The sequence below is a fragment of the Colias croceus genome, chromosome 25 (assembly GCF_905220415.1).
Source record: "Colias croceus chromosome 25, ilColCroc2.1".
Classification (NCBI taxonomy): domain Eukaryota; kingdom Metazoa; phylum Arthropoda; class Insecta; order Lepidoptera; family Pieridae; genus Colias; species Colias croceus.
In genome coordinates, this window is record NC_059561.1 from 5,546,085 (window position 1) to 5,563,296 (window position 17,212).

The window sequence follows — 17,212 nt, forward strand, 5'->3', positions numbered from 1 at the left end:
ATATGAAGTTCAGTTCTTTTTGAGTTTATCCCGGACATACAAACAGACAAACAAAAACTCTAAAAACTATATTCTTGGCTTCGATATCGATTGTAGATCACATCTAGTGTCTTGTTGTTGTATCTAGTGTCTTGTTGTAGATTTCTATGATCACATCCAAGTATTCTTTTAAAAACATTCAATATAAAGTTTTGACTTTCCTACAATTAAGTTATACCTACCTTACCTACCAGATACCTGCATTCAAACGAAAATCATTGTCTGAATATCCCTCTGGAATCACAAAGCCCGCTATCAAAGCCAAAATTGAAACCCACAAACGAATACTTCACATACAATTATAATATTAAGGTCAGATACTCACTAACGCAATCACTGGTCCCGAGAGAATGACTAGTATAAATAGTATTATCTGTGGAATAACTAAACTTCAGTTAATTGGTACTCTGAATGACTCATAGATTAAACTGAGATTAACTGATGGTTGTTTCGTGTGTTTTAATGAAATTAAATCCTATGAACAGCGTGATTATTTTTATTGAATAGACCTGCAAGTTAGTGGATATAATATTATGAAATATAATATTATATCAATATTATATACATTTATTTATAGACATATATGCAGATGTTTGCTTGCTTTTATTTGTTATAAACAATAAAACTAAAATTCAAACATTTATTTATTCAAATAGACTTCTTTTAGAAGCACTTTGAATTGTTTTAATGCATAGTTATGTACGTACATTTCCGATAGAGTCATGAATTAGTTCGCGCTTAATTAAATTTATTTCTTACTCTTTAACAATAGAAATAAGAAAGAAATATACAATACTCACCTTTAAGTATTTCACTATCTAACAGCCATTATTATAACATTTCAAAGCATGCGAAACATCTGCTTTTGAGATAAATATGTGGATTAAAATAGCCCGGTTAGATCACAGGCTAAAAATAAGAGACGATCAGCTGTGAGATATAAACAGTATGGGACTAAGTAATGAAAGAATTTATAAAACTTGCTACGCTCCGCGATTTCACTCTCGTGGCTCCACTTCTGTTGGTCTTAGCCTGATAATATATAGCCTATAGCCTTCCTCGATAAATGGGCTATCCAACACAGAAATAATTTTTCAAATCGGACCAGTAGTTCTTGAGATTAGCGGGTTTAAACAAAGACACATACTCTTCCGCTTTATAATATTAGTATTGATTATAAAAGATATTATTTTTAACCTTTGACAAATGTAGAATAGTAGAAAAATATTGAGATATAATTGTGTTTCGTAGTTTCCGCGAAGAAAACCAAGGGCAATAGTTATTCTAAAACTTATGTGTGTAATTCTGGTACATAAGCTACAACACATAAAATATATCCAATAAATTACATGAATCGAGGGTGAGGGTATTTATTGGAAGAAATTCAATATCGTAATCAATGATATTTTATATGTATATATAATATCATTGATCGTAATTAAATTGGCATGTTACAATTATTAATTAATGGTTTACTTGCGACTTGACTCTTCTTAGTGTGGTCGATTGTAACCATCATGCTCATAGATTACACTGGTCAACAATGATTTTGTTGCCCTGGATGTGAAAGTGGTTTCGAATAATTTAATGCATATTATATATAGAACTATTAATGGTTTTGGTAGATTGGCTCTAGTTTTTTTTTATCCTAATTTTCTTACTAGACTCTAAAACGCAGCATGAAATAGAAGGTATATTTGTTTTACATCATTTATTTATTACAAAATTTTACTTATTGTTTTGTTTTAGTATTTAATTAATTCAAATGGATATAAAAATAGAGAAAAATCATTAAAACTTATGAAATAGTACAAGGAAATAGATTTTATAAGCTTCTCTTCTTAGTTAATTTTGGGACAATAGTTTTCTTATGGACCATCAGTAATCTGCCATCATGTGACGATCCCATATACCCTGATACCATTATTCCATAATTTTTACTTCTTTTTCGATGTGTTCTTCCTGTTTCTCACAGAAATTCCGCAGATTTACTGGATATCTATCCAGGAGACTGTGGGCAAAGTGTAGCTTTATGCTCGTATTTGCTCATAAAATAATGAAGTTTTTTAAACAACTGTTGTGCCATTTCTTTATAATTTGGTGTTTTAAATTAATCTTAAATTAATTAATACTATATCTCTCCATTATTTACATTCAGCATCAGTTATTAAATTTTGTTAAATTTTCATTTTTTATCAATTGTCGACACGCCCGTCCTGTAGGGCCATCGGGTATTCTTCTTATACTTCTAGATTCCCTCAAAGGCCTAAATGTTCATATTTATTAATTATTCCTAATGAATTTGCTTTGTCTAATTCTATTTATAAAAACATCAAGGGAATTTCGTATACCTATCCACTTTGCTGACCAAGTGCTACTGGGTTTCTTTAACTCAATACAAACCGAACATTGTTGTTCATAAAAATGTTTTTTTACAGAAACCATTTATTATTCTGATATTCTACAGTCAGTTTTATAGAATAGGGCTGAGCGAATAAATGTGCAGAAAACGTAATTCACCTAAAAATAAACACTTGTTAGTAACCCGTACTCTGAAGGGCCGTAAGAAATTTTTATATATGAAAATCCAAATTAAAAAAAAACTAGAGCCAATTAAATAATTTTAATGATTACATTCGCAAACTGGGTACTTGAAATATATAAATCTGTAGAAATATCCAGGGCAACAAAAAAAAATTGTTTTTTTGTTGAGCTGTGTTATCTGTGTTCTAGAAGAAGAATAATAGTTAAAGAATGAAATTCAAATAAATAGAAACCCGTTCAAATCCCGCCTCGAATTATTTCTATTGTTTATCTCATATATCATATTTTGGATGCTATTTATTATGATCATTAGTTAATGATGATAAATTAATATAAAAAAAAATAATAAAATATATTTTTACTGCACAATCCTTAACATTTTCGAAACCACATCAAAATTTCTTATAGATTGAACAATTTCAACAACCCTGTCACTAAAATACACTCAGATTTCAAACATCCTTCAATCTAAAAGCTTTATAAAAATCACCTGATGGTTTCATACGTGTTAACATAGCGCTAGCAATCGAGGATATTACTTAGTTGGGTAAAACCCGGTGGGAATAACTTCTGTATGAAGCTAGAATACTCCTATAAGTTAAAGTACGTAGCAACTATTTAGTAACCTGTGCTTATTTATATTTTGTTTGAAGGACGTATTATAATACTAGTTTTACGCGCACGGCTTTGCCCGTTTTGTAGCTTAACAAATGATATCCTAAAACCTTCCTCAAGAACCAATCCATCTATTTAAAAAAACCGCTTCATAATCAGTTGGGACGGACAGTCAGCGACTTTTATTATACTATGACGAAAAGTATTTTTTGTTATGATTCACTAAACGTTGGCGAGGCGTACCTAGTCATAATGAGTAGAGTGAGATATGAATTACGCGTCATTACAAATAAGAATAGGTTCGACTTAGCGCCATATTGTGACGTCATCGGTCTGCTGTCAATTCAAACCAATTAATAATACCTAATGTTAGTTACGATATTACGTAGGTATGTTTGTTAATTGTATGTATTAAGGTATTGTTAGATCCATAATAACAAAAAAAAATCGTATTTTTCAAATGACAATTGACGTAAAAAGGTAGGTAATCCACAGAACAGCTTGTATCGCATAGTACTATCACAGTATTACAATATTATTTCCGTACTATTATGACACAGATTATATTATAAACGTGAAAGTTTATGAAGATGGATAGCTGATGTTTACACTTATGATGGATGATACTTTTTCACCGGCTGATCAATCTGTATCAAAATTCAGAGATACGATATACCTAGTCTGGATTAGTACTAGGTTATTTATATTCGTGTGACACGGGTGTGAAATTACAAGCTAAACCATCGTCCATTAGCAAATACATCGTCCATTTTCTTGTAAAATGGCAGTATTGATTATGATGAATTTTCGTTTAAAATTTTGTTAATCCCACACAGGATTTTTTGCACTACCTTAATAGTGCTGCAAAGGATTTTCGCAAATAAAAAATGATAGATTAGTTTCTACGTCTTAGCCCAAACTCTATAATAAACAACATTCTAATATAAAAACCTAAAAAAGCATAAACGTAAAATATTCTGACCCCAAAAAATTTGAAGGCATTTTCATAATTCTGTTTCTATAGTATAGATAGGAAAGAAAATTTTTACCGGTTTTAGCAAACCTAATCCGTACTGGTAGCGAAAATTACAACGATTCTAGGAAACGTTCCATACAAAAAGTACAGAATTCCCAATCACCGTTGTACTTTTACGATACGATAAAAGAATTTAATGTTGCCATAAAAAATATTGCGAAACTCGGTATCACCGATTGGCTATACGCTGTGGTTAGAGGACGCAATAAACGCTTTATGGAGAATCATTGAAATTGTAGAATTATACATTTTAAGCCATTGTTTTAGCAATCAAAGTCTCATGATATTTGATCATCTCTAAACCGTAAATTGTTGAAATATGCACCTGCCACACCTCTGAAAAAAATATGTATTGCAGTATCTTGTTATATTAATTCAATAAATAAGAAAACTAACAATGATTCTTACAATGTTGCTTTAATTTCCGCTCTATAAGACTGTAAGTTAAATTAGAAATTGATTAACAAACTCCAATTTCATTTCTCGTGTCTATTTATAAACTGGCAACACAGAAACGTCAAGTGCACTTTTTTAATTTCAACGGCCATTAGGATCACAGATAAGAAATAGGCACGATTGAATGGTTGCGTAACCGGTTGTACTATTTTGGGGCGATCAATGACGCGCGCGGCTAGCGCCATCTGTGTAGGGGTGGTACTACTAGCGTACTAATAATTGTCCCGGTTATTGTTAACGATTTTATTGTTGATTTCGCATATTTGAAGTTTGAATGTGATTTGTAATTAACACAGATTTTAGAGAATTTTGTAAGAACAATAGATTTGTTATCACAATGCTTATCTAAAATCCTTTTTATTTTATTTCATTTCGTTTATTAGTCTCTAATTATATTATCCTATCAAGGTACAAATGGAACAATAACGATAGAACATCAAAGGAAATATCCTGTAAGGTTTCCTATTAAAATCACGTTAATTAAAATATCATTGTCTAAAACATTCGCAAAACGTGGATTGCCATCATAATTAATGAACGATTAGCATGCTAATTCCTTGAATATTTTACTATGGGCCTCTTACACACAGATATGTGTTTAGAAGTTTTTAAATTAATGACGCAAATACGGCTACATTGTCTGTCTGTTAATTAAAATGTAGAGTATAACAGAAGGATTTAATATATCCAGTATTTTCCATATCTTTATTTAATATTATCACATCATAACAGAAATAAATTAGTTTCTAAGTAGTAATTAAATGTGAAATACTCGTACTCAAAGCAGGTTACTACAGGAAATTCCTGTACAAATATAGCGTCTTTAAAATCAAGACTTACTTACGTATATTATCTCTGGAAATACAGTTCTATATTAGTGTACAAAAGCACTACACATTTCACAATTACCTAAATATTTGAGAGTAGAGCTTCCATTTTCACCTACTGTCAAATATTATCTTAAAGTTTATTCGGGTCAGCGTCCGCCATCTTGCTTTAAAGTGGCAATCCACAGCCTCTACAGACTGCACAAACCGAGAATAAGGCAAGGAAATCCTTTTATTAACGGGCAACACTGAGTTTTGCCACTTTGAAGTAAAGTAGCCTACTCACGATTCAATTTCAGTAACAATCTGCTGACACAATCTGCAGTGAGCTGACAGATTGTGTCGTGAATAGTATAGTTGAGGGCACGTTGGGGGCGTAACCCAACATGTTGCGTATTGGATCGGCGCGGAAGCAACCCGACAAATTGTCTCAGCAGATTGTGTGCGTGTTGAAACGTGAGTATTGTGATTGTTCCAATCTCGGCTCAATCGCGCTGCCGCGTTAATCGCAAAATGGCGGTTTTGAGATAAACGCGGGAAAGACATTTTTACATATTTGAGGAAGATGTTTATATTTTATAGCCGTTTATACTTTATAGCCCTTGAAATCTATCAATAAAATTGGAAAAAAATACAAGCTTTACAAAGATAATTATCTTATATTTCATAAATTAGTACATATATCCATTAATAATGCGTATTATTGCGTTGAGGTTTAGCATCAGGCCAGGCATCAACGTGACGTGCACACGTTGTGGCAAGCAATCGCGGAATGAAATTGTGTCATCAGATTGAGGGTTGGATGAATCGTGAGTAGAGAACGCTCAATCGCGACTGCAACAAATTGTTTCAGCAGATTGTTGGTTGTGTTGAACCGTGAGTAGGGCCTTTAAGTGTTGACGGAAAAAAAAATCTTTTGAAGTCTTGAATGCTTATATTTAGAAGTGTGCTATTGTTTTTTAATATTATGAATGAATGAAACTCCAAGCTTTGAGAAGATTATAAATTAATCCATAGAGAGATAAAATGTTTAAATAAGACTTATAATAATTACTAAGATCGTTCAGTGGTTGATATTCAATCTTCTCATTCTGTCGACTTTTACCGCAAAATATAAGAATAGAATTAACTATTCATTCGACTATAAAAACGGCTTTTTATAGTTGTATAAATTGCACATTCCCATTTATCCAGTCTCTACAAAAAGATGTAGACTTTCTACATGAATATGTGCCGATCACACTTGTCAGAAGTGAAACATCTTTGGCAAGTTTTAAAGATACCAAAATCGTCGCCTTACTCCATGACGTGACGGTATTGTCATGACGCGACTTTGAAATTTTACTCTCAACGCGCCTAAAGAAGTTTCACTTCAAAAACATGCTTATATAAAACACAAAAACCAATGCCAATCATTTCATTGGTCGGGAAACGAATAAATATCTAATACAACCTTCGTTTCGACATTTCAGGAAGTGTTATATTAATGTTTAACGAAGCCCTTGAAAATATCGACCAATAAAATTCGGCAGAGGGGAGGTTATATAACGAACTTATAACGAATGACGCTCGTGAGGTTAATGACAATTATTCGTATGTTGAAGATAATGACGACACTATACAGATACAACCAGTAGGGAAACTTCCTTAGATTACAAAATAAAGTACAGATGGAGCATGACAACCGCCCGTCGCCCTTGTCAAAGAAAATACGAAATCAAAAACAAATACGTCGCTGCACCAGTGCTATAGCGCATATAGTGTCATGCAATACGTCAAAAAGGGTTTGCAATTTTAGTAAAAAAATGCCGTCTTGTGATAATAAAACGCTGTAAAATTTGTTCCCGAAAACAAAAAAAAAGATAAAACATCGTTTCACAGGTTTTCTGTAGATTATTTGGCTGATTTATTTCTTTAAGGGCTGATTTTTCAATGCCCAGATAAACAGCTAGATAGACTTTATTCTTCAGTTAACAAAATATTCAATTTTTCAATAGACGAATAGGACTTATCTATCGAATAACTACGTTATTTGAGGAATAAATCTATCTGCTGCTCCAACGGCCAGATAGCGTGCTATTCGACGATTAGACGTTTGAGTTGACAACTGACGCGTCAAATTTGGGATATTTTCGTATGTAATAACATAGAGCGTAGAATTTTTACAATAAAGCCTCTTTCTATAAAATAATTATCAATTAAAATCATATTGAAATTGATCTTTTGATAGTTCCTACTGATGATCATGCCATTGAAAATTTGCCGGACGCTGCCTTTATGTCGTTTCCATCGTAAAATATATAAATTTTAACACAAATTTAATCAAAACTCTTTACTCGAATCAAAACAATAATCAACAATCATAGAACACAAGATAAACTTAAAATGCACTCCTGACGTGAGTCATAATGACGGTTGTTGACATATTGCAAGTTGACTCTATCCCGCTCTAACCTGACTAATTTAATATGTTTGTTTCGCCACTCCAAGAGCAGAGCTGCCAATATGGAAATATTTGGTCAGATAGTTATTCATCAAATAAATCACGATTGAAAAATAGGCGAGCCGTTATGAGTTAGATAAGCAATTGAATAAATCTATTCGAGGGGTAGTTATTAGACTGTTTATCTGGGCATTGAAAAATCGGTCCTAATACGAATAATAATTACAGCTAAGAAGGAATACAAAACTTCAACGTATGTTGCCAGTATTTTGAAAATGAATTTGCCATTTTTATTGGTAAAACGGTAAAATGGTTAAAGGATCTTCAGGGTAATGCTGTTGGATTTTTCGATCGTGAATGTGATTATTTGTATAGTGCACTAAAGGTTCATGATAATTATTAGATTATTTTAATAAGCATAATACATTATTTTGTTACTTTTATAAAGCTTAAAAACGTCATAGTCGTTTTCGCTAGCGATTTAATAATTTATGTGAACTCCATGATGGATATGATGAAAATAAAATGTCCCGTATTCTCGACTAAAAACTATTGCTATTCGTATTCATATATGGGTCATTGTCAAATTTTGCGCAGGTTAACTTGTCCCTCAAAACTTTTTTACTTCTATACCATTAAAAAATTAACTGTCACTAAAAACTTACAGCAAATACAAACTTAATCGCATTAATAAACAGATATTAATAAAATAAAGACTTAGTTTTCATTTTTTATTTTATTTTTTAAAGTAACATTGTGGTTTTTTCTGGTAACAGAAGGGTTTTCCATACAAATTTGACCTGTCCCAAGTAGCACTTCGTTACAGAAAATATAAAATAACTACAATTTCCAATATACCAACCCACATCAATTAAAATATTACTATAAACAGAATATTGCGAATATTTCTAAAAGTACATTTTCAACCCGATCAGTGCTAAGATTTATTTTATAAAAAATATTTTAACTTTGTCCCACGTAGTGTTTGGAATCGTGTGCACTACTATGTTACTAAATAAATCATTACTCAAAATAGAGGTGGCGCTGTTTTCGACTTTCTATTAGCTTGAGCGAGGTTTCTGCAGCCATTGTGGTCGTTCGTTAGGTCTGGGGGAGGGGTACATTGAATCTCAGTCGACCGCGTGGCGCTGAACGTGCCGCGTGTTTTTATTCCGCATCAACATTGTTACCTACCTATTAAAGTAAGTAAAACCGTTTTTTTCTATTAACTTACGTTCACTTTGTTGTTTAAGGGGTAATTATGCTCAATTTGAAATAAAAAAATAACTAAATGCATTATTCTATGATTTATGTCTTTTAGAATGTAAAATTTACAACTCTGTTATCATCATTCTGTTACTTAGCTCATGGTAACAGAGTTGAGTAAGCATGTATTCTGTAACTTTTGTTTGAAATTTTATATTTGTAATAATTTTTTTTCTTAAGAATCGGTTTCCCAAAGTAATTTTGAGTTGTTATATGTAAATAAATCATATTTAATTAAATATAACCTTGAAGATATTGTTACAGGCTATTCTGCCGTTATTAACGCCCTTAAAATGCCTTCTACGCCAGCTGAGAAGCAAGCAAGTTAACAGAAACAGATCGAAGTTATTTACAGGTTATATAAAATTTAAGTAACAATTAGAAACAGTTAACAAGAGATAGGAGACGTATAAAAAACAATGCAACAGAGAAAAACGAAAGAAGTCTAAAAATAAGGACGGCAATCCAGAAAATCCAGTAAATGCTATTAAAAATGGCCATGAAAAAGTTAAGAATCTGAAGGAAAAGTATGCTATTGATAAAATATTCGACAAGAAGGCCGTTAAAATGTCTAGGCAGGAAATACAAATTATACAAGAGTGTCTTGCTGTGGATCAAAGTTTCATATGAAAAAAATCAGCCCACATGTAAGAAAAATGTTTTTAGAACCAAAATCAATCTTTTCGAACGTGACGACATATCAAAAGTATGCAATTTATTCACTTATAGTACAAAAAGAACAACTAAGTTACTGTGTTACAACTCTGTTACTTTCGTGTCCCGAAGATTAAAGAACTTAGTTACGAAATTTAGGAAAAGCTATTCAATATAATACTGCTAAATTACAATAGGTTAATTTGTCAGTTAATGAAGCGGTTATATGTTGTAATTAGCTGTTAATTTACAGATATTTCATGGAGTAGTGTAGAATTTAAGGTTTGTTATTATTCATAAAGTAACAGAGTTGACTAAAATTGTAAATAAATTACTGTTAAACTTAAAAAAAGCTTGTGCTTCTAATGGTGATTATAAGATATAAGACTGTAATTAATATAAAAGCCAAAATATGTGCGACTGGCTTATTTAATTTAATGATAAAAGGTAAAGTGTAATAATAACAGAGTTGTATTTTTTCTCCACCCTGACGCACTAAATCTGAAATAAATCTTAAATTATTAGCTAAACATCTCGGCCAACTTGAATTACAGATACTTCAGTTATTTTAACAGGCACGGGCATAAAGAAAAGTTCAATTTTAAAATATTTTCTTTTTCACATTTTTGAAATCTGCAGTTACGTTTACCTGCGCAAAATTTGACAATGACCCATATTATGAAAAATAAAAAATAAAATAATTATTATAGTTAATATTGAAACTTTTTTTATGTAAGTAATTTATTTAATAAAAAATTGAATACAATTATTTTGTCCATATATAACTTTAGTAGGCAGGTACTTTATGTAATAAAAGAATTTAAATAAAAATTAAAACTTGACTTCTCATTTATGTATAGCCTACTTCACTACAGCCACTAACATAATAATTCAGATCATTGCAATGAAACCTCACAACTCAAAATCGGTCCAACGGTTTAGGTATACTGCAGGGCGTGTCAAAGAAATATTATACATACTGTATCCATAAACTCGAAAAACATAACCCTCTTTTTTCCGTAGTCGGGGAAAATTTGGGAAATTTTTCAATATCTGGCAACATTACACGCACACAGAAGCACCGTGTACGTACAGTGCAGCGGCGAAATGACAGCACACATAGCTTTATTGAAAATGACGATAAATTATTCGGTTTAGTTCGGCAACGCTCCATCTGTCTTTTATTTTGTAATCTAAGGGAAACTTCATACAACACGTTTGAAATGGTTCACGCACACAAGCAAGCGTGTTCAAATTGTTATAATACCCTTACGATTCTCGTAAAAATGCTTGCTTGTGTGCGTGAGCCATTTCGAACGTTTTTATGAAGTTTCCCTACTGATTATAATGACGACTGTGTTTCTGATTGTTTGTATTCGTATAATAGTTGTCACTAGCCGTAATTCGACTGTTATTTTGTTGTATAACTGAAGCTTTTAATCATACAGTTGAAGTTAACTATGACATTTTGCTCTGTAATTTTCGTTCATATAATATGTTGGTATTTATTAATGTGCGTTACCTTACCTTACCAATTTAATTTAGTTCTTATAAATAAAAATCTCTTATCAATGGTCGTAATTTTACTTATTTCAGATAAATGTAATCCTACTAACATTATAAATGCGAAAGTTTGTGAGGATGTGTGTGTTTGTTACTCTTTCACGCAAATACTACTGAACCGATTACAATGAAATTAAGAACACACATAGAGGGTAACTTGGATTAACACATAGGATAGGTTTTATATCGTAAATCTCACGGGAACGGAAACTATGCGGGTTTTTCGATGAAAATGCGAGCGAAGCCGCGGGCGGAAAGCTAGTATCCATATAATTGTTAGTATAATGACCTTAAAACTATGTTAGTGCTATAATTATACAATTAATAATTATTTTTCATTGAAAGATAAGGAATACAATTCCATGTCTTTCATCATTTAGGTATATTACAAGTCTTGTACCGCCTTTTTAAAGGAACAATTCAACGTCATCAACTCATCCTTCATAGAAAATTGTCAGCAACTTTTGAATCGATTCTCCTTCAACGCACGAGCTTTTAGCTCGAATTCACAGCGAACATTGAAAATAGTTTTCATTGTTCCGCATGTGATACGGCAAAAGCCTTTTTTTGTTTCTTCCGGCGAAATTGCTGTTGCTGTGAAGATATTGTTGTTCCCGCTTGGCTGTTCCCGGTATTGTGTTTTAGTAATGAATTGAATTTCGAGAACCAATTTTTATTGTATCAATTTTGTTTGAATGGCGCGGGGATTACGTTATGTAGGTTGGTGTTTTTTAATACACTTTCAGGAACTTGTATTATGTATATTTACTATTTCAAAAAATTTAATCGTTTAAAAATCTTTCTTTTTAGTGTATTATAAAGTTAAATATCTAATTTTCAGCATTTATCGCTTTCAAGGTAACAATAAAAACTTATAAATCAACGTTTACTGTAACAACTATCAATATATTTGTTACTAATATCTATTATTTTTACTGATCAGAATATAAGGTAATATCTGATATTATTTTTTTCTTTATCTTTAAATAACGTGTTTCTCTCTTTTCTTTTTCTCTTCTTCTGTATGTGTGTGTTAAATAAAGGATATTGTATTGTAAAGTTAACCAAAATTTATTATCTTATCCGCTACATTCTGATTTGCGATATTTTCATCTCTAAATAATAATTACTAGGAAACTATTCCTTACAATCCTGCCTATCATCAACATTTAATCCTCAGCGCATTGGCTTATTTCTCACGAGAGACAATTCCAAACCTCAGTATCACAAGTACGATGACATCATTGCTCTAATAGCATCGTGTAGGCGGATAGACCGTATCTATGAGCTGCAGACTGGATTAATACTACACTAAACGTTTGAATTTATTGATGGCTTTGGTAGGTCTGGTTATACTACCTTGCAGGCAATGTATTATATTGTATTCGTAATCTATACTAATATTATAAAGCTGAAGAGTTTGAACGCGCTAATCTCAGGAACTACTGGTCCGATTAGAAAACTTATTTCGCTGTTAGATAGACCATTTATCGTGGAAGGCTATAGGTTATACATCATCACGCTAAGACCAACAGGAGCGGAGCCAAGCGGGTGCAACCGCAAGGCGCAGCTAGTACACTATATACCTATATGTACATAGGAGGCCCGTATCCCAACAGTGGGAAGATAATGGACTGATAGTGATGGTCCATAATCAGACAATATATACACGACTTCATTTGGCATTAACCTAAAACTAAACTATTAAAACTATGGCTATTGAACGTATACGTGAACATTTAATCATAAAGACCGCTTCTAAAACACTTTTGAGTCATCAAAACGTAGGTTACCATTTACCATGGTTCGGAAAGTAGTTTATACATATAAGAGCCGGAAAGAAACTATGTAGTATCTATCTTACAAATACAAAAATAGACTTCCTCTACGTCTACGCCTCCTTAATATTATAAACGTTTAAGTTTGTGAGAATAGACGGACGGATGTTTATTGCTTTTACTTCGCACAAAAACATCTCGGTTCTGTGCGAAATTTAGTACAGAGATGGTTAATAATCTGAATTAGCATTTAGGCTACTTTTTACCCGGGTACGCGCGACGCTGTTTCATACGATGTTTTAGTGCCTGCTTTCATTTCATTTTCATTAATTCTATACTATAATAGAAATTCGAGTAACTCAATCCAAAACACAAAAACTGCTGCTCTACGTATCATCTTGATGAAATGAAAATATGAAATGAAATGAAAATTTATTCGCAAGAAAAGTGGTAATACATTGGTGTTATGAGATAACATGTTCTACACAATTCGCCAGTCACAGCTGGCATGCGAATGGTTACATTTAAATCTAAATTTTACAGTGTTTGTTAATACATAGATTGTTGATACATAGATTCACACTATTAGCTCTATCAAAAGACTAAGTAGTATAGTTAGTTATACAATGGGTGAATTTTCCTTGTTTTTTCACTTCAGTAAAACTAGTGAGAACGCGAACGGTATGAAATAAGTTTTGCCAGTTTCGGGAAATGAGAATGTGCTTCCAATACTTAGGGTCGTTTGTAACACTTGTGCATTATTTTGTGACAGTAATAAATCGTACAATAACTTCTTATTTATAATTTATATGTTTCACTAAAAACTGTTACTTCTTTGTGTAACTCTATATTTGATTTCAAAACTTTTTAAAGCTTTTTAATTGGTACTTTTATATTTAAACTACTTTCATGACAATGGCTAATTAGATACGGTCATAATTCAACGTGATTTATGTGTATATTTTTTTACAAAATATGTAGAACAAGTAAACAAATTTTTCGTGAAATTCTTACTAGCTGTTGTGATCGTTAAGATTGCGTTTTATAGTTTTAATTTTAAACTACAAATAATTTGCTGAAGTATTTGTATAATGAATTAGGTTAATTTTGTACAAGGACATTATAAGTAGCTAAATTTTTTCGGCTCTACCTTACGCCGCCTATTACATACATACTTGCTAGGTACCTGATTTTATTTTGCCTTATATTTTTTCATACAATTTCTTATATACGTACAAACTATTTAGGCGAAATTCTTATGAAAATTTATTCGGCTTAAAATAGAAAACAAGTATCTTAACTTCTTAAGTAAGTAAACTTAAGTATCTTAAGTGATAGAGTTGAAGTTAATATTTTTTTACGAAAATAAAATCTGACCGTAGCACTTCAAGCTTTCATACAAATAGACACTTTTTTTTTAATTTGTTTCACAACTTGGAATTGATACAAACAGGCTTAAAACTATTTAATGAAAAACATTTGTAATTCCTAAATTAGTGAGCACATCGTGCATAGCGAAACTACTTATAATAAATAGATACACATAACACATAACACAATAACACATAACACATATTAAATACACATAACACATATTAAATACACATAATACACATAACACATATTATATTATAATATACTAGCGGTCCGCCCCGGCTTCGCCCGTGGTACATGTTTACGTTTTCTCTACATAAGAACCATCCTCGTACTTCAAGGAATATAATAAAAAAAGAATTATCGAAATCGGTTCAGCCGTTCTCGAGTTATGGAATTACAACGAAAAGTGGCATTGATTTTTATATATTAGAAGAATATAAATCTCGTGTCACAATGTTTGTCCTCAATGGACTCCTAAACCACTTAACCGATTATAATAAAATTCGCACACCATGTGCAGTTCGATCCAACTTGAGAGATAGGATAGGTTTTATCCCGGAAATCCCTCGGGAACGGGAACTATGCGGGTTTTTCTTTGAAAACGCGGGCGAAGCCGCGGGCGGAAAGCTAGTTACTTAAAATAAATAGATACACAAAACACATATTAAATAAATAATCATATTACAGAAACAAGCAATGCTAGTACGTCAATTGGAAGAAGAACTTAGACTGCGCATGCGCCAGCCCGCTCCAGAGTTACAGCAACAACTTGAGGCGCTATACGCGGAAAATGAACATCTACAACGGGAAATCGCTATTTTGAGGGATACTATCAAGGTATAATTATATTAATTAAGTCAACTTATTTACTCTTAAGAAATTAATACTAAATAGCGTCTCCGATATCAGAAGAAACACTTTAATTTTTCTGTTTTACCTAGCCCTAAATTGAACAAAATCATTTAGAACTTAATGTAAAGAAAATCTTGAGAAATCAGAACGGGAATGAAATCTATATATATGTAAATGTGAGTCTTTGCAAATGTAATAATAACCTAATATTTATTTACCAATGGCAATAATATATTATGTAATGATAAAATAGATTTTCCCTTCATCAGAGTGTTCGTTCGATCCCACTTCTGAAAAATATTATATTTTTACCATTATTGTTGGTACTTACGTATTTTTTAAATTTAAGTATACACCTACTCTCATTTTCATAAAAACTTAAATGAATTAACATTATTTAATCATTTTATATTATTTATTTTGGGTTAAATTATTATTATTGTTATACAGGAACTTGAATTACGAATTGAGACCCAGAAGCAAACGTTACAAGCCAGAGATGAAAGTATTAAGAAATTATTGGAAATGCTACAGAATAAGGGAATGGGTAAGTTAATATTATTATTGAAAAAAATTTCCACTTCTAAATATCTCTATCATCTGCCTCTATAGGCTCTAAAACTAGAACTAATGAAAACTTAATAAGTTGTATTCACACTTAATATGTAGAATATTTTACTTTAAAAGCCAGCGATATTGGACACATTGAAGAATCCAAACTAAAGCCTTTTGAACATTTGTAATATTGGACACAGTGATATTGGACACATTGAAGATTCCAAACTAAAGCCTTTTGAACATTTGTAATATATGTATGTGTGTATTAAAACTAGATTGGCGGTAAAGGAATCCCGCAAAGACAGAAACTAATTAAAAAAATAATAATTAAGCTATCATATTTTCCATGTTTAATTAAAATAATTGTAAAATAATTATTTTTTAGATTTCGACGATTACATCTACAATGAATATAAGAGTAAAACTAAAACTTGCGTAATTATTTGTACTGAATATACTTTTTTGCATGCTAATTATATAATAATAAACCTGGTGGTAGAAGAATGTATATAATATTGTTTCAGTTACTCACACAAAGTATTTTCCAGGTAAGGAAGAAGAAAGGCAAATGTTCCAGCAAATGCAAGCCATGGCACAAAAACAGGTAATTGTTTCATACTTGATGAATGTGTATTGCATGCAGTGTTAGACTATTATTCTAATAAAGGGAAATTTCACATTAGAATAACGCCAGAAATTTTCCTCGATCAGAATTATTCTCTGACCGGTAGATTTCCTGCACCTCTTCTATATAAATGCGCACGTCACCGCTTTCTCATATATATGTGTATTTACCACATGGGCGTTTTATTTTGTGATACCTTTATCAGTCACTGTTTCTGTTAGTGTTGTTCTTGATAGTTTCATTTCATTAATTTCTCCAGCCGAATGTTCTGTCGCGACGCCTTATCCCACCCACTGTGGCTTCTCTCAACTCGCTTCCTCTTCACCTCCATACACCCGAGCTTGTTCCCGAGCACAGTTTAACATTTCCCACCCGCGTCGACGTCCGAGCGTCCCATCGGCTGACACGTCACGATCGTTGCATGTTTAGCTCATTACGACCCGTCACATGAACCCTAGCGAAGACCGTCTCGTTATTTCATTGGTTCAGTTTTGTGTTAAAATTCGTTTCCGCTGGGGCTACCGCTCGCGTCACTGCGGAGGTCGCCCGTAGCCCCAGCGAGGCGGTAGCGAGCGGACG

At 32.1% G+C, this 17,212-nt stretch overlaps 1 protein-coding gene and 1 long non-coding RNA gene across 2 annotated transcripts in view; both read left to right on the forward strand.

Moving 5' to 3' along the window:
* LOC123703065 (plectin) overlaps positions 1–17,212 on the forward strand; it is a 41,668-nt gene that overhangs the window by 10,897 nt on the left and 13,559 nt on the right. The window contains exons 2-4 of the mRNA XM_045650943.1: positions 15,286–15,435; positions 15,901–15,997; positions 16,533–16,612. Of these exons, the coding sequence (XP_045506899.1) occupies positions 15,286–15,435; positions 15,901–15,997; positions 16,533–16,612 (327 nt within the window). The remainder of the gene's footprint in view (positions 1–15,285; positions 15,436–15,900; positions 15,998–16,532; positions 16,613–17,212) is intronic.
* On the forward strand, positions 8,536–10,344 carry LOC123703066. Its single transcript, XR_006752948.1, has 2 exons — positions 8,536–9,162; positions 9,491–10,344. It is a non-coding gene; the product is annotated as an uncharacterized LOC123703066 (long non-coding RNA).